The following is a 17,930-nucleotide window of genomic DNA, read 5'->3' as shown; positions in this document are numbered from 1 at the left end:
GGCAGAACAGAGATGAATTCAGAAATTCTTTCACCTCTAAATGGAACCCTGAGAAACGTTACAGCGAACCAGGTTGGGAGTTTCCGTCTCGGGGTAAAATAAGTGGGTTAGACCTATCAGACCTGGCAAAGTTTGGGGAATATTTTCATCAGGCATTGGCAGTTAGTCTGATTCTGAGAGCAAATGCTTGTAGCTCTGGACCATGAAATGGGAAGAGATATTGCCATTGCTAGTCTTTTTGTGTACTTTCATGAATTGCCACAGGCCTGAAAATAGAAGGAGCTGTTGGTGATAGGTGAATAGAGGGACATGATGTCTAAATGCCTGCTGCCAATCCCATTAATGCAGATCGCACTGTTAACGCTTTGCACCCCTGACATGAAGGAAAGGGGTACCCTGGAAAAGAGAGACTACAATGGGTTGGACATTTAGCTGGAATCTCTGGGACAAATTCAAGGAAAAAAATAAACGGTGTATGTTATAGTGTGTAAAGAAACTATTTGTTCATGGACAAACCTGTCAGACTTCCACGCAGTGCAAATTAACCCCAGGCAATACAAACCCATTTTTTAAAGCATTTTTTCAATGAAAGTATAACAAATCCCAGCCTTGAAAACATAAAAAAAACTAAAAAAATAATCTCCTGAAAGAAGGAACAAGATGGTTACTACCTTAATATGTGTAACCAGTTAAAACAGGCAAATGTTTTATTAACCACACTTATTAATGCCTTTGTTAACCACATAACCTCAAATGGATTCATGTAAAATATAGCTTCTAGTTGTATCCAAAAGTTTGTATATTTATTGTGTAGTTTAGCAGATTAAAAGTGATTGCAAATTATTAAATCTCTATCTAGTTAAAAAATGTCATGTCCTTTGTTTAGATTTCATTGTGTATTGATAAATGTAGTCTTATGGAAATTTCTTTCGATCAAAACTACGCAAGACAATTAATTTCTCATTTACAAAGCACCCTCATTTAATCTTATGAAATTCAAATCTTGTGATGAGTCTTACCTCTTTTTCTAGATCTTCCAGTTTCTTTTTCTTACTTTCGGGCATCAAATCATCTAACCAGCTTAGTTCCCGTTTGGTAAAAAATAAATCCATAAGTTTTCTTACAAAGACCAATGCTAAAACCTAGGAAAAGAATTCAGAACACAATAAAGTAACCAAACTGGTTATGACCAATGAACATTTTTCAAACACAGCATTTGTGATACATTGCTTCAGTGCAGTTGTAGATGATCCAAAGATACTACTGTATGCAACTGCAAGAGATACATACCCCTTAGACACAGGTAGGTGCTGAAGCTACTGTAATTTGAAAAAAGCCTAACGTATTTAGATGTGGCATGCACACACAATAAAATAAATATGCAAATTAATAAATATCTATATTGTGGTACTTTTGGAAAGTTTGAAAATAAAGTTTTAACTGAATTGAAGAGATTCATATTTAAAATATTATTACCAAAGAGGTTTGTTACCAACGCTTTGTACAAATGTCCCTGAATAAGACACTTGGCAATAGGCACATGACATTAGCGATTTTTAATACAATATTTTATTACATTTTTATAAAGCATGATCAGCATTATGCTCTCATTACAAACACTAAAATTGCAGTCATGAAAGGGGACTAGGAGAAACATGTTACAGTTTTCTGTATGCCACAATGATCTCCTTTCTGGAATAATTTGATCTCCTCTTGCTGTAGTCTGGTTCTTAGTTGATTGCAAGCTTGTGCTGGTCAATTTTCAGAAGTTTCCTAAATCACAGATGGTGAGGGTTCAGGGCATTCCAGTGCCTGGGTCGCTGAAATGCCAGAGACCTACACTCAAGCTTTAAAAGTGCCATCCTGTGAATTAAAAAGTTTTCCTTTACCCAAAAATGCATCACTAACAATCACCAAAATAAGCATGTTACAATGTAACTTTGAGTTTATCTTTTTGGGGTTTGAGCCATAAAATGGCTTCATTTACTGGACAGCCGCTAAACTGTTGAATCACAATTGTTTTTATCTGGTTCAAGATGGCTGAATGAAGAATCCTTTATATTGTGGTGATATTTTCCTTGCATACTACAGTCGCAAGGATCTTACATTTAATTCTTTAATCTACCTAGAACCAAGAAAGTGAATTTGTGTGAACATTGTGTGGTCTAATCTTTGGAAGTATATGCTAAGTCTGGCTGTCTTATTTTGCACACTTTAGTGTCTTTCCATAAGTGTTTTTGGAAGCCTGGCAAAAACAAATTGTACTAATTACGACATAGCATCACCATTGTTAATTCCCTTAACCAAGAGAAGTTTCCTTGTTTTAACTGAATTGTGCAAGCAAGAAACCACACCGGAATTTGGCAAAATGCCTCCTATACTAAGGCAATTGGTATTGTTCATCTCAGTTACCTGAGTGATCCCCAGACATATGAGGATGTTGGCATCATCTGTATACATTTGAAAATGCTCCTGATATTGCCTATGTGAGATAGTGCCTATTTTTCTGTATCACTTCCATTTTCTTTGTACTGATCTTGCTAGTTTATGAACTGCTTTGGACTGATCTCGCTAGTTTTTAAACTGCTGTTCAGTTCCCAGTGTATTTTCTCTGATCCCTAAAACATGGTAGAAGTGGTTGACTCCTAATTGGCATACTTTTTATTTTTTTAACTTTATTTAGCATTTTTAATAAGACAAAGCAAGGCACTGATTTCAAAGCAAGGACATTTTGGGTACAATCACAAGACAAATAGCTATTCGTTACTCTGATACACAGTAGGTGATGTAATATATAATGCAGTATACATACAATACGTTTAAGCCCCCTCTTGAGCGATGGTGCAATATACTTATCTGTAACCCCATCCACTCCCTCCACCCAATAGCCTACCATCAAGATGATAATAGATCCAGGCCACCAGAGGTGGATACTGCATACCCTGTGGTGTTAATACTGGGTGGGTAACAGCCTAGCCCACCCCAGTTGGCACAATGCCCTGTTCCTGCTGTGTGGGGGGATCTTGCTGTTGTGCCATTAGGAAAGCCTTGAAGGGGCCCCAGATGTCTCTAGCTCTAGAGGCGGGTGGGATTGTGCTAGAATACTGATCACTTCGCGTAGAACAAGAAGCTAAGCATTGGATCCATCCCTGTTTTGTTGGAGCCCTTCTGCTGCCCCAGTGTAGTGTTGCCTCCTTTTTGGCCAGGAGTAGAGCGATGGCAGAAAATCTGCAAACTTTAAGAGGGAGTTGCACCACGTATCCCAGGAGTGCCATCTCCGGCAGGGTGTTCATAGGCACCTTAATTATCTCGCCCAATGTATGGTCAACTTCCACCCAATAAGCGTGTGTGCGTGGGCACGTCCAGGCTAAATATGCAAAGTCCACCTAAGGGGAGTGGCACCTCTGACAAAGGTGAGATCTAGCCGGGTCTATCCTGTGTGCTTTGGCCGGGGTGACATATATTCTGCGCCGAAACTTGAAATGGATAAGCTTGTGTCTGCTATTTAATGATACTGTCTTTGTCACTTTGCAACAAGCTATCCATTGCTCGTCAGATGTTGAGTTGTCCAAGTCCGCTTCCCAGGCGCTGCGCACCCTGCTATCGTCTAGTGTGATTAAGTCAGCACATGCTCTGTAAAGTTGGGATATTATATGGATGCCTCTGCTACTACCTATCACCATTGTGAGTGGCGGGAAGGACGGAGGCTCCAGTGGGGAGTCCGGGAATTGAGCTCGAAGAGCAGACCCGAGTCTAGCCAGAACAAATCTGTCCATAAATGTCATGTCTGGGAATGAGGATACGTCGTCTGAGTCAAATATATGGCCTGCAGGAAATAGGTCACCCATTTTGACAATATTGAATTTTGTACAAGTCTGCTGCATCAACTTTTCACCTGTTATGGGCAGCCATTTTGCATTAGGGAGTGGAAGGTCAGAGGAATAAACCGTCCGGGTGTTAGTAAGACGGCTCAGCCTAGCTCAAGCCCAACTAATTGTGGAGACCGCTTGAATGTCGCTAGGATCTCGCGGTATACCAAGGGGCCGAACTGCAGCCAGGGTGTCCGGCAAAACAAAATCTGCCTCTGGTCTCAGGTACGTTATCCTGGCATCTAGGTGATACCATGGCTGTGCAAAGCTGCACTGCACCACCAGATAATATAGATGCAGATCCGGAACTCCATACCCTCCTCTGTCGCATGGGAGTGTCATTACCTGCCATCGCACTCTGGGAGTTGTTACAGACTAGTCTAATCAGCTGAGTGCGGAGAGTATTAAAAAATGTATTCACAAACGTTACCGGGATATTATAAAACAAATACAAAAACTTCAGGAGCACAATCATTTATATAAGCGCCACTCGCCCCGCCATGGAAAGAGGGAGTTTCAGTCAATGGTCTATTTGCGTCTCAAGTTTAGAGATTGCAAAGCCATAATTGCGGCGAATAATTTGGTCCGTCTCAAGATGAATATGTATCCCCAGATATTTCACTGAATCAGAGCACCACCCTAGCGGAAACTCCAGTTCCCATTGGGCAGTGCTACTTGTGAAGGGAAAAATGACTGATTGATGCCAATTTATCCTTAGGCCGGAGAAGTTATCAATGCAAAGAATTTCTCTTATAAGTGGACCTAAGTTGGTCTGGGGGGTCACGAACATACAGGATCATGTCATCCGCATATAAAGAGACCAATAACAGGCCCGTGCGAAACTGTAAACCCCTATGTAGATGATTCTCCTGTCTGTGTCTTTTTCATGGGTCCATCGCTAGTAAAAACAACAATGCCGACAACAGGCATCCCTGTCGCGTGCCACGGGTCAGCGGGGAGGGCCCCGACAGAGTGCTATTGAGTCGGAGCCTAGCAGTGGGTCGAGTAGATAACATAGCCGTCGTGGCAATAAAGGTAAGTAAGTTAATAACAATTTTTAAAGTGTTTTATTATGTTAGTATATGTTTGAAAAGTGTATATTTATTTTATTATTTATATTAATTAATTATTTTTATGGTATTTAATTTTTGCGTAATATAATTCTGTAGCGGGTTGTGGGTTTATAGGGAAATAGGGTGGGAAGTAATTTAATTATAATTAAATAAATATGTTACTTTATTTATTGGTATTTATTTTCAATTATTTGTTAATTAATTATTAATTGGTAATTAATTAAAATATAATTGGTAATTATTTTTATTTAATTGATTAATTGATACTTATGTTAATTTTAGTAATTTATTTTCTGTAGTGGGTTGTGGGTTTATAGGGGAATAGTGTGGGAAGTAATTTTATTATAATTAATTAAATATGTTAATTTATTTATTGGTATATTTTTAATTAATTAATTATTTATTAATTGGTAATTAATTAAAATATAATTGGTAATTATGTTTAATTAATTGATTAATAGATAATTATGTTAATTTTAGTAATTAATTTTCTGTAGCGGGTTGTGGGTTTATAGGGGAATAGGGTGGGAAGTAATTTAATTATAATGAATTAAATATGGTAATTTATTTATTGGTATTTATTTTGAATTAATTAATAATTAATAATTAATTGGTAATTAATAAAATATAATTGGTAAATACTTAAAATTAATAGATTAATTGATGAATATGTTAATTTTAGTAAATTATTTTCAGTAGCGGATTGTGGGTTTATGGGGGAGTAGGGTGGGAAGTTACTTAATTATGAATAATTAAATATGTAAATGTATTTATTTGTATTTATTGTGAAATAGTCAATTCATTTATAATTGGTAATTAATTAAAATATAATGGGTAACTTATTTTAATTAATTTATTATTTGATAATTATGTTAATTTTATTAATTTAGTTTATGTAGTGGGTTGTAGCGCCGTGATATCCTGTTGGATGAATGTCGCGCTTTAGAAGTACATATAACAATAACAATAACAATAACAATTGTGGGTTTATAGGGGAATAGGGTGGGGAGTAATTTAATTGTAAGTAATTCTATGTTTACATTTTTTTTATATTTTATCACATTTTTAATTATTTTCTTATTGTTAATTAATTTACTGTTAATTGGTAAATAATTTGTATTAGTAGGTAACTATTTTTATTAAATAATTTTTATTTGCATTTTTAATGTAATGTATGTATACTTGTAAAGCCCACTGTTACCTCGTTACGTGGCGTCCTGGCGCTGTATACCGCTGCGGAACCCGTCCTGGCTTTCCCTGTGAGAGGGCACCCCAAGGTGAAGCCAGGCATCCCCGGCGTTGCTGGGGCCATTGTGGAAATTAAGCAAGCTATTGCCCAGAGTTGCAGAGTGGGACCCATGGTTAGCGTAGGCACCTAAGCGAGAATTATCGAGTCCGAGTTTATATTGTATTATTTAAAAGTGTTAAGTATTTTAATTAATTTGTAATTGGTATTATTATTTATTATATTTTTATTTATATATGAAGTATTTACTTTACCTACTTGCACTCACTGGAGTGGGAATAGTAATTTTTACCCTCCTGCTATCCAATGCTTTCCCTACTATTGCACTCACTGGAGTGAGAATAGTAATTTTTACCCCTACGCTATCCAACTCTTTCCCTACTAATGCAGTCTCTGGAGTGGGAATAGTAATTTTTATCCCTACGCTATCCAACACTTTCCCTACTGTTGCACTCTCTGGAGTGGGAATAGTAATTTATACCCCTACGCTATCCAACGCTTTCCTACTGTTGCACTCTCTGGAGTGGGAATAGTATTTTTTACCCCAACGCTATCCAACGCTTTCCCTACTGTTGCACTCTGTGGAGTGGGAATAGTTATTTTTACCCCTACGCTATCCAACGCTTTCCCTACTGTTGCACTCTGTGGAGTGGGAATAGTAATTGTTACCCCTACGCTATCCTACGGTAAAAATATTGTAATTTTTTTTATTAATATTACGTTTAGATATATATATATATGTATTAACAAATCCATTTGTATGGTTTGTTTTTTACTTACATTAATTATTTATTAATTTTAAGGTTATTTAAGTATTTTAAGTATGTTTAAGTTCATTATATTTATTATTTCATAAATATTTAATTATTTTAAAGCATTAAAAAAAATCGATATTTTGACTAACTATATTTTTTACATCGATATTTTGATTCAATATTTTTGTACTTACCTGTTTGGAGATAGGAGGTCGATATTTTGGCATTCTATATTTTTACCTCGATATTTTGGTAGGTCGATATTTTGGCATTCTATATTATGTCAGTGATCCCATCCAAATACAGCAAAATAATATTTTACATTAGTTATGTTGCCAAATGGATGTCAGAATGTTCCCACACAGATTGAATCCTACTCCTAAGCTTGTCCAGGATTACTTTTTGCATATGTAGGGCTAGTTTGAGACTCATCCCATGTTTCACCTTTCTATACACAATTTTGTATCAGAGAAAATAGCGATCAAGAATGGTCACAAAATATCACTAAACCTTGTTTTGGCAGGCCAAATACACTATAGTCACTTTAAATATGTGAACAGTGATATTGTAGTTGGACTAAATATGCTTTAGTGTAACTTATGGGAACAGATTGCCCTCAGTTAGAAGTCTGAATGTGGTCTAGGAAATGCCACATTTCTTAATTTCCTGGGATCAGTTTGATGTGCTCAAAACATAGAAGATGATCAAGTTCACTACATACATCAGTTCTGCCAGAATATCAACATTTTGATTTTGACCTACACATATATCAACTCTAGAATGTTGATTGACAACTTATTATCAAGGTAAGTAGGTGTGGAGTTCAGAATAATGAATCTATACTTATTTATGGTTGCTTAACTTGATCATAAGTTAATAGCTGATATTGTGGAGTCGCTACCCATAGAGGCTGAAATATAGGGCGTTGATGGCAGACAAGCTCTACCTCAACTAATCTCCTGGCCTTTTTGAGATAATGGAAGATTACTTCAAGTCTCTGAGGTTTCCATCATGGACTTCACTCATAAGGGTGCCTTTAAAATAGATGTTAAATGGGAGTTTTCAGTATAGATTAGTGTAATATGGTGCTTACAGTCTAAAAAAGCCTAGGATCTCGCAGCATTTTAAAATGGAAAGATCTCATATGAAGGTCTTCAATATCTTACCCAATAGTAAGCTCAGCACCATTTTGAAATATTGTAAGCCTATGACAGGAAAGAGTCCATACATAAATGTAATACATCGGTGGTGTATATTCTGTGAAGGGATAAGTTGCTAAGTGTATGATTTAAGCGAGGGGTAAGTCAAAGAAAAATTAACTTTTTGTAAAGCTAAATAAAAGATGACATATGGTGCATACACACAACTTACCTTGCTAAATATCCTAAAAAAGAAGGCCCCGCAACAGTAGCATTTGACAGCAGTTACATCATGCTGTCGTAAAAGACCATGGGCCTCATTTATGAGGCCGTGCGTCACTTTTACGCCGCCAGTGCGTCACTTTTTTTGACGCACCAGCAGCGTAAAAAATGTGCCTTGATACGTCATATTTACAAAGTGACGCATCTAGGTAGATGCATCACTTTGTAAACCCCTGCACTACATTATACCTGCGCCAGGTATAATGTATACAGGGGGGCGTTCTACCGCAAGAAAAGGTCATAGAAGTGACGCAGTGAAATGTATAAGATTTCACTGCGCCACTTCTAGGACGCAAATGCGTCAATTTCTTACGCCTGCCTCAGAGCAGGCGTAAGACTGACGCAGGCCCTTTCACATGGGGCTTGCCCCATGTGAAAGGACACATTGCTGGAGCTGCGTCACTTTTGTGACACACTCCAGCAAAGCGTCACTTTTGCGCCATACAGAAACGTCAGAAATACTGACGTATCTGTAATTCTTTGCGCAATGATGCGTCATACTGTAAATATGATGCATCATTGGTGTTGCAAGGAGGATGCAATGAAAAGTGAAGCATCGCTGTTTGAACGCAGCGATGCGTCACATTTCATAAATGAGGCCCCAAGCTTACATTTTCTGCTACATTGTAAAACAATTATAAACGTTCCAATTTTGTGAAATGGACATCAGGACTGACAATGGGTGAGGAAAGAAACTTGATTTGCTTACCATCATTGGAAAGACAATAGCCGCTCGTGATGTCTTTATCACCCACAGGAGCACAAGGCAACTGAGCTGAATGACAGTGAAGAGGTGGACTTTGCGGAGAGGAACGTGACGCAGGTAAATAAGATCTGGCTGGTGCTTTGCAGGCATCCAGAAGAGCCTGATCCTGTCATACAGCTGGAAGTAGAAAATGTGACGCATAAAAACAGACATCTACACATAAAAATTGCTTAATGTAAGACCCACCCACACTTGTAGTGCTTAATTTACTAGGGCCCTCGGCGTTGGCTACTGCAGCTTCCACCACCTGTTGCCCCTGCCAGCACTGCCACGCAATAGCACCGACACAATTACGAACTATTATGACAATTCAGACTATTCCAGGCCCCCACAGCTGTAAGAGTGGCTTGAATGGCATGTATTAGTCATTTTTAATGCATATTAAATGAATAAGCAAATTTTATTGAGCCGATCTTTAAATTAGACAAACAGTGCAGCTACGTGGTAGACTGCCATAAGTGTTGGAGTTCACAACTAATTGCGGGTGCAGAGCACCAGAAATTCGGGGGACAAATTAAGCTCTGTCATTTTTAGGTACTGCATCAGAATCAATGTTGCCGTGTTGTTAGCCACACTGGAGCAGGAGAACTGGAATAGGAATAGACAAATGTTGTTCTCCACCTCTCGGTTTAAAGAACTATTGGGTAGATTTTCAAACATTTTGTGCTGCGTTAGCATGCCAAAATTATTGTTTACCAATTTACATTCCAGCGCAAAACTTGTTTTGCATTAGAAAGTACCTACAAGTAACGCAAAGCAGCGCAAGCCATTGCTCTGCATTACTGAGCACCAAGGGGGCGTTACATGGGGGTACATGGGCGTTCCCATGCAACCACTCATGTCTTTTGACGCAAAACCCTGTATACAAACAATTGTAGACAGGGTTTAGCAACAAAAGTTATGGCAATCTGAAAGGAGGCGTTAAGAGGAGAAATATTTTTATTTCTCCTTTCTTTTCCTACTTTGCATGTGTGCCTCACTGTGCAACACACATACAAAGTGGAAAAAGTGGTTGAACTTTTCTTGGCATAGTATTTTGTAGAAGACGGGTACCCTCCCTGAACGCTTTACATTGCGTCTGGGATAAGCCTGACTGCTCTGCCAAGCTACCAAGGGGGTGAGCAGGGGTTATCTTGTGAGTGTAACTCCCTAACCCTGACTAGAGTGGCGGGTTCTGCCTGTCTTAGGTGTACACCCTAGCCAACCAGAACCCCTATTTCTAACAATACTGTATCAAAAGACAAATGGTTCACACCCATTGCGGTTAAAAAACGTTCAGGTAGAGCGTCATTCATGGAGTGTCTACTGGTCAGTTTATATAAACTGCCAAGTGTCCTTAATGCAAAAGTGCACACACACACTTATTTTGTGCTAGTGCGATCACAGTGGAGTGTTCCTTAATTTACATGGGTGTGTGGCCCCATGCAAATAAAGGAACACTTTTCCTTTTTGCTCAAGCTTTATTTATTACAAGATGCTGGAGCAGAGGCAAAAGAGATGTCAGGCAGCACACTGATTGTGTCACTTAGGAGGTGCATAATCAGTGCACCTCAGAAGGCACTTGCATGTAGAGCATCATTCGGGGTGGTTAAAAGGACCCCCACCACCTCTGTTGGCCCCATGTGGACAGTTACACTAACACACTGCACCCGCCTGTGGGGTAGATCCCTACACTTCTTGAAACTGATGTTGTGTCTCTGGCTTCATTTGAAACTTCCTCTCTGCCTTTCATTGATGCACTGTCCAGAGTTTAGACGTGAGTTGGCATCTGCACTCTGAAACGCACATGTACCATAGTAGGGCACAATGCCCCAGTCTGCAGCCAGTGCATTAATTTGCACATGGCGCAGCAGCCGCAGCGAGTGGCCAAAACATTATATATGTAGTCGGTCCCAGGGGGCAGATTTACAAGCCCCTTGTGCTGCCAGAACGTCACTTTTTGTGATGCACTGGCAGGGCATTTCTCTGCCCCATATTTACAAGGACAGGAAAAGCCACCTTGCGTGGCTTTTCCCGTTCTTGTAAATATGGCCCATTTACACGGAGCACTTTTGCGTGAAAGGGGCGTTCCATGGGTGTTGCTGTGGGTGTTCCCACGCAACACCCATGGAACCAGATACATGTCCAGATTTCAGAGAAATCGTACACCTGGAAATGCGTCAATTTACAATGCCACCCTTGGTTTTTCCACTTTCAATGCGTGCTGCATTCTACAGCACGCATTGAAAGAGGAAAATGCCTGTGGTGATTGTTTTTGTGCAGGAAGATGCCCCTTTCTGCACAAAAACAATCTCCCCATGGCGTAGGCATCCGGTGCCTGCACCGGCGCATCGCAGCTGTTGTGCGCCAGCACAGGGGAAAGCACAGGAATGCGACGTATCATTGTAGATATGTCGTATTCCTGTGCTCTGAAAGTGTCGCGCTGCAGCACCTTCTTGTAGAGCTGCCCCCAGGTGTGCTATTTTGATAGACTTATAATTTTAAATTATATTTTAAGTTGGAAGAATGGCTGTTTTGCTTTATTGACAGCACTGGAATGCAAAATATCACCAGCTAGTGCTTTCTAGGAAATACAGATCTTGGAATCAGAATGCAAGCATTTTCATAAAAAAGAATAATCAATAATGTATTCAGATTTACTTTTCAGAAAAATAATATGTGTGTAGGTAGTCCAAACAAATAACTCTTAAAGTACCAAATCTATACTTTGAAGCGCTAAATGACTAGTAACAACAAGAACGATTTTAATGACTATGCAAAGAAACATATTGTGAAAGATCTTACTTGTCGGTATAAATCTGGCAACATAGCATTTTTTTAAATAACATTTACATTGGAAATGTACTGTTTTATCAAAATATATTACCTGGATTCCCTTTAGTGACGAGGCACCCATATATAAAAATACCCCATAAAGAACTGGCATCGGAATAAACTATGTGAAAGGAAACAAAAATAACAATCAGCTCTGAAAAGGATAATATGTTTAGTTCCATAGCACTTCATGATCAGATTATATTTCCTGTGTTGTATTACAACAACTTTTCCACACAACAAAAACTGTCCTAAAAATCAAAAAATCCCTACACATCAAAATAGGACTGCTAAAATTGTATTTCATACGGCTGGGTGCTGCTGAAAACACAATAAAGGCACTTGTGGTAAATAGAGCTTATAAATGATGAATGGTATCGAACTTAATTTACATGGCGAAAGCTTACTCCTTGTCTGCAATGATTGGGTAGCATTGCTGTACCACACTAACATATATTTAAACGTTCTCTCTCTTATCTGACTCTAAAACATTGTCTACCTTATCTGGCCTTAAATCTTATGGGTCCTTCATGTGGTGAGTCCCTGGTGAAGAGATCTGCTGGATGCTCTAAGCATCCAAGCATGCCTTGGTAGAGGATAGATTGTGGGTGGTGGGAGGTTGGTGGGTCAGGCCTATTAACCCTACAGGAAAGTACCCAGTAAAACAACTATGCAAAAAATACCCACATTACAGTTCTTAAGGCAATGAGTCATTACTTCAGGAAATAGATCCCATATATATTGCGGCACCGTAACCATGATCATAGTAAAAGTAATCTTAAACCAAACAGACACTGAAACATTTAAGAGGGATGGTCATACAAATGTAAACTAGAGGAGTGAGTGAAGACGTAAAAAGAAGAAATATAATGAAGACAGAGGCAGGTGTAGTGTTGAGGAGAGCAGGTTACAAGAGGCAGGAACGGGTGTGAAAAGAGTGAAATGAGAGAAAAAAGGGGGTAGAAAAATAGGGGAACATCCTTTACAATGCAACTTTTACTACGCAGTGCCTTTATGATGCAACTATTACAACGCAAACCATTAAAATGCATTGCGCTGGGGGGCGCTCTAGGATAGGAAATAGATTTAATTTACTATCCAACACCTTCTCTAGTGTCTACGGGGACTGGAGTTGGAATAGTAAATTAAACTATTCACTATCCAGCACCTAAAAGCTCTATTCATTGTAAAGGTTTACGATGAAATACTTGTGTTGTAAAAGCATGCGTGGTAAAAGCATGCGTTGTAATGTCATACATCCGAAAAATACAGCAGGAGCTAAAGTAGGTAAATCCAGTATGGCTTACACAAATAGAACACGATGTAATCTAAAATCAAACATTGAGCAAGAGGACAGTTGAAACAAAACCTAGTGATTGTGAAACAAGACAGACACAGTAAGAAGAAAAAGATTCAGGATATGTAAGCATTAGAAGAGAAAACCATTAGCAATATTAAAATAACTACATCATTTGTGTCACTATCTCCCTTTTTTTCCAGAGCAGGGTTTGCTGGCTGAAGGAGTGCGCTATACCACTGCTAAATTATAGCACGGCGCCAGAGGTTTCCCACTAAAACATATGCTTTCCATAGGATTACCCTATTTGTATTATTTAACGTACCTGTAAGGCCAGAGTAAATGTTACAGTAAATCCACCTGCGCCATTAAAGTTCAATATTATTTGCCACCTGCAGTGTGCACATACGCCGTTTGCATGTATGACACACATATATGGCTGCAAGAAGCATCACTGTCCATAACTGCAGTGGAAATTGCTCGAACATAATTCAAAGGATTTTCCACAATTGTCAAAATCTAATTTAATGGTGAATTAAGATTGTTGAAAGTTTTAGTGCAAAAGTACATTTATACAAATATACTTCAGGCTGCCAAAGTCAGACATGTCTTGAAACCAGTTCTGTCACTCATCACACCTCCAGGCTGCAATAGACATCCTAGTCTGGGAAAGGCAAGGACCATGACTCAGACGACAATAGCCTACATTTCAGCCCAGGAAGAACAGGGTTGTGTTAACTTCTGCCTACTTAGCAGGGATTAGTCGGCTGGGAAGGGTGCAGGACAGCTGGCACACTTAAGAGCAACCTCATCACTTATTGTTTGACTTGCTTATTCAAAATGGAGCTGACTGGATCTTCTTCCATTCATTCACAGGGCTGTACTAGAATCGTTCACTCCAGCCCCAGCAGAGAAGCAAAGGCTCAATGACTTCTAACTCCCGCTGAACTTCAGAAACTTGAACTGATATTCAATGGTCAAGAGATTGACAAACTGTTTGCCGGCTCCAGGGGCACAAAAAGCAGAATGACTTCTGACTTCAAGAGAGTTCAGCTGGCCACAGAGGACCGAACCCGCGAGATCCCTCTCTGGAGACAGATCATATGCCTACCTTACCCTGAAAAGTATCTTGCTTAAGGACTGGGCCAGAAAGAACTTTTCTTGCAGTTGTATAAAATTAAAACTTAGGGCCTGATTTAAATTAGGGTAGGTGGCCCATGGGTCCACCATGGAAACTGAATAAATTACTAAAGAACTAATTTCAGGGCAACCCTTCGAAACAAAGGGAACTTGGTTAAAATAACCAATAACAAAATGTTGTCCCCTTTGTGACTCACAGTGTTTCATTTACTCCTACCACATCATACTTTGCACACAGTTACAATCAACCCAAACTTTGAGCCTTATTTTTAGTAAAAACGTATCTCCTCCTTTATTACAAATTATTTCAAGTACAACAATAAACTCTATTTAAAAAAAAAAACACAATTCATAACATTTTCTACAGATGTTTTTATGTTATCCATACATATGCCTGATAATTCTTTTTCTTCAACCCAATTTTACTCTACTCAAGCTTAATTTTACATTATAGACAAAGGGTGTTACATCACTTTATTTCTAGTACATATGTGGTAATGGACAGCAATATTCAGATGGTACCTCAAACTGTGAATCTACAAAGAGAAAACATAAACAACAATGGCAAGAAATCATAAACAATACAATAAAAACAAGTTGTCGACTCAGCGTTTCAGTGGACTTATGTTGATTGACCCCCTCTTCTTCAGGACAGACTTTTTTCGAAAAAAACAATGTTGTTCACTTTCCAGATTATTATATAAACTGAACGAATATCGCCCCAATGATTGGGTGGTCGATCCCTTCCTTTAAGTTTAAATCGCCAGAGGATTTATTGGGCGGGGTTTCTTCTCCTTTGTCCCTATGCGGGTTACTCTCGATGGTTTAGGTCGAGGACCAGGCAAAGCGACTTTAAGGCTGTGAAATACCAAAAGTGCCTTAAAAGGTGGATAAGGCATTAGTGTGAAAAAGTTATTGGTGCTCACGCCACACTACTTTATAGAGTTACAATTTTAGCTGAAAATAGTCCATTCATTAATGGAATGAGTATGCAATACCTTGGAACTAAGGAAAATAAGGGACAAAAGAGAAGAAATCCCAGCCAAATTTTTGTTTAGGAATGCTTTTATACTGTATTCTTTACATTAAAATTGTTGACAATGGTTGAATTTAACACTTATTTCGCTGGCGATTACCTTCTGCTTGTACCGTAGCTACCAGGAGTTAAGCAGAGGTTATTTAAGAACTATGGGCCTTATTTATAAAAAGTGACGCTTCGCTGCGTGAAAACAGCGATGCGTCACTTTTCACTGCGCACTCCTTGCAACACCAATGATGCGTCATATTTAATGTATGACGCATCATGTCGCAAGGAGTTACAGATACGTCAGTATTTTTGACGTATCTGTAAGCGCAAAAGTGACGCATTGCTGGAGTGTGTCACAAAAGTGACGCAACTCCAGCAATGCGTCCTTTCACATGGGGAAAGCCCCATGTGAAAGGGCTTGCATCAGTCTTAAGCCTGCTGTGAGGCAGGCGCAAGATTTTGACGCAACAGCGTTCTAAAAGTGACGCAGTGAAATCTCATAGATTTCACTGCATCACTATTACGAGGCTTTTTGCGGGGGAACGCCCCCTCTGCATACATTATACCTGACGCTTGTATAATGTGGCGTAGGGGTTTAAAAAGTGACGCATCTACCTAGATGCATCACTTTTTAAATATGGCGCAACAAGGCGCATGTTTTACGCCGCCGATGCGTCACAGAAAGTGACGCATCAGCAGCGCAAAACTGACCCAAGGCCTCATAAATGAGGCCCTATGTTTTGGCCATCCAAATTGTGTTTAGTACGTTTCTAGTGGTCACACCCTTCCATACACACAATTTCAGACAAATATGTAAATTAATAGAGACAAAGATGCTAAAATCAAGACAGACAAATGGTTACAGATAATGACTGTTCTCAGATTAAATATTTTGAGATGCGGTGTGGTTTGGCTGGAAGGCCAACAGGTCACGCTAGTTGTTGGCTCCTGGCCCCCTTCAGAAATCCTAGAGTGTCCTGAGTGATAACAGAGATATCTACCCAAAAACAAAGCAGAGCACTGGGAGGGGCATGCCAAAGAGTTTGGTGGAGCTAATCAGGCCCACGCTGGCCAAAATACTGGCAGATGGCTCCTGCGGATCACTGACAAACTTTCGACCTCCAAAATATCGACCTACAGAAATATCGAGTCTAAAATATCGAGGGCAAGAATATCGACATCCTATCTACAAAATGGTAAGTACAAAAATATCGAAAAAATAATATAGATGTTAAAAATATCGATGTTAAAAATATCGTTTTTTTTTCTTTTAAAATATAATTGTAAAATAAATTAAATAACACTAATAAATATAATATACATAGTTATAAGTATCTAATAATGTTTACAATTAATAAATAATACATATATAATAATAATACATTAATTAAATATATACTGTAAATATATAATATATATGTTCTGAACTGTATGTTGTAATAATTATTTTACTAACTTATAAATTATTAAAATATATTCTAATTTACAAATAAATTTACAAACATAAAACAATAACATAAATAAAATGTACAAAACATAAAAAATTTAATATACTTTTAATATTTTTACAATTAATTATATAAAATGTTGGATAGCGTAGGGGTAAAGATTACTATTCCCACTCCAGGGAGTGCAACAGTAGGGAAAGCTTTGGATAGCATAGAGGTAAAAATTACTATTCCCACTACAGAGAGTGCAACAGTAGGGAAAGCGTTGGATAGCGTAGGAATATAAATTACTATTCCCACTCCACAGAGTGCAACAGTAGGGAAAGCGTTGGATAGCGTAGGAGTAAAAATTACTATTCTCACTCCAGAGAGTGCAACAGTAGGTAAAGCATTTGATAGCGTAGGGGTAAAAATTACTATTCCCACTCCAGAGAGTGCAACAGTAGGGAAAGCGTTGGATAGCGTAGGAGTAAAACTTACTATTCCCACTCCAGAGAGTGCAACAGTAGGAAAAGCATTGGATAGCGTAGGGGTAAAAATTACTATTTCCACTCCAGAGAGTGCAACAGTAGGGAAAGCGTTGGATAGCGTAGGAGTAAAACTTACTATTCCCACTCCAGAGAGTGCATCAGTAGGGAAAGAGTTGGATAGCGTAGGAGTAAAAAATACTACTCCCACTCCCGAGAGTGCAACAGTAGGGAAAGCGTTGGATAGCGTAGGAGTATAAATTACTATTACCACTCCATAGAGTGCAACAGTAGGGAAAGTGTTTGATAGCGTAGGAGTAAAAATTACTATTCCCACTCCAGAGAGTGCAACAGTAGGGAAAGCGTTGGATAGCGTAGGGGTAAAAATTACTATTCCCACTCCAGAGAGTGCAACAGTAGGGAAAGCGTTGGATAGCGTAGGAGTAAAAATTACTATTCCCACTCCAGAGAGTGCATCAGTAGGGAAAGCGTTGGATAGCGTAGGAGTAAAAATTACCATTCCCACTCCAGAGAGTGCAACAGTATGGAAAGCGTGGCTAGCGTAGGGGTAAAAATTACTATTACCACTCTAGAGAGTGCAACAGTA

General features: G+C 38.8%; 1 protein-coding gene across 5 annotated transcripts in view; it reads right to left on the bottom strand.

The window, feature by feature from the left end:
- Positions 1–17,930, bottom strand: part of SLC4A10 (solute carrier family 4 member 10) — a 1,035,540-nt gene that overhangs the window by 52,203 nt on the left and 965,407 nt on the right. For all 5 annotated transcript variants that reach the window (XM_086956614.1, XM_086956617.1, XM_086956615.1 and 2 more), the window contains exons 20-22: positions 11,997–12,065; positions 9,074–9,247; positions 1,020–1,142 (exon numbers count right to left, since the gene is read on the bottom strand). In XM_086956614.1, coding sequence (XP_086812740.1) covers positions 1,020–1,142; positions 9,074–9,247; positions 11,997–12,065 — 366 coding nt within the window. The remainder of the gene's footprint in view (positions 1–1,019; positions 1,143–9,073; positions 9,248–11,996; positions 12,066–17,930) is intronic.

The sequence above is a fragment of the Lissotriton vulgaris genome, chromosome 2_1, assembly GCF_964263255.1.
Source record: "Lissotriton vulgaris chromosome 2_1, aLisVul1.2, whole genome shotgun sequence".
NCBI classification, from domain to species: domain Eukaryota; kingdom Metazoa; phylum Chordata; class Amphibia; order Caudata; family Salamandridae; genus Lissotriton; species Lissotriton vulgaris.
The sequence above is the reverse complement of the archived record's forward strand: the minus strand, read 5'-3'. Positions and strand labels throughout refer to the sequence as shown.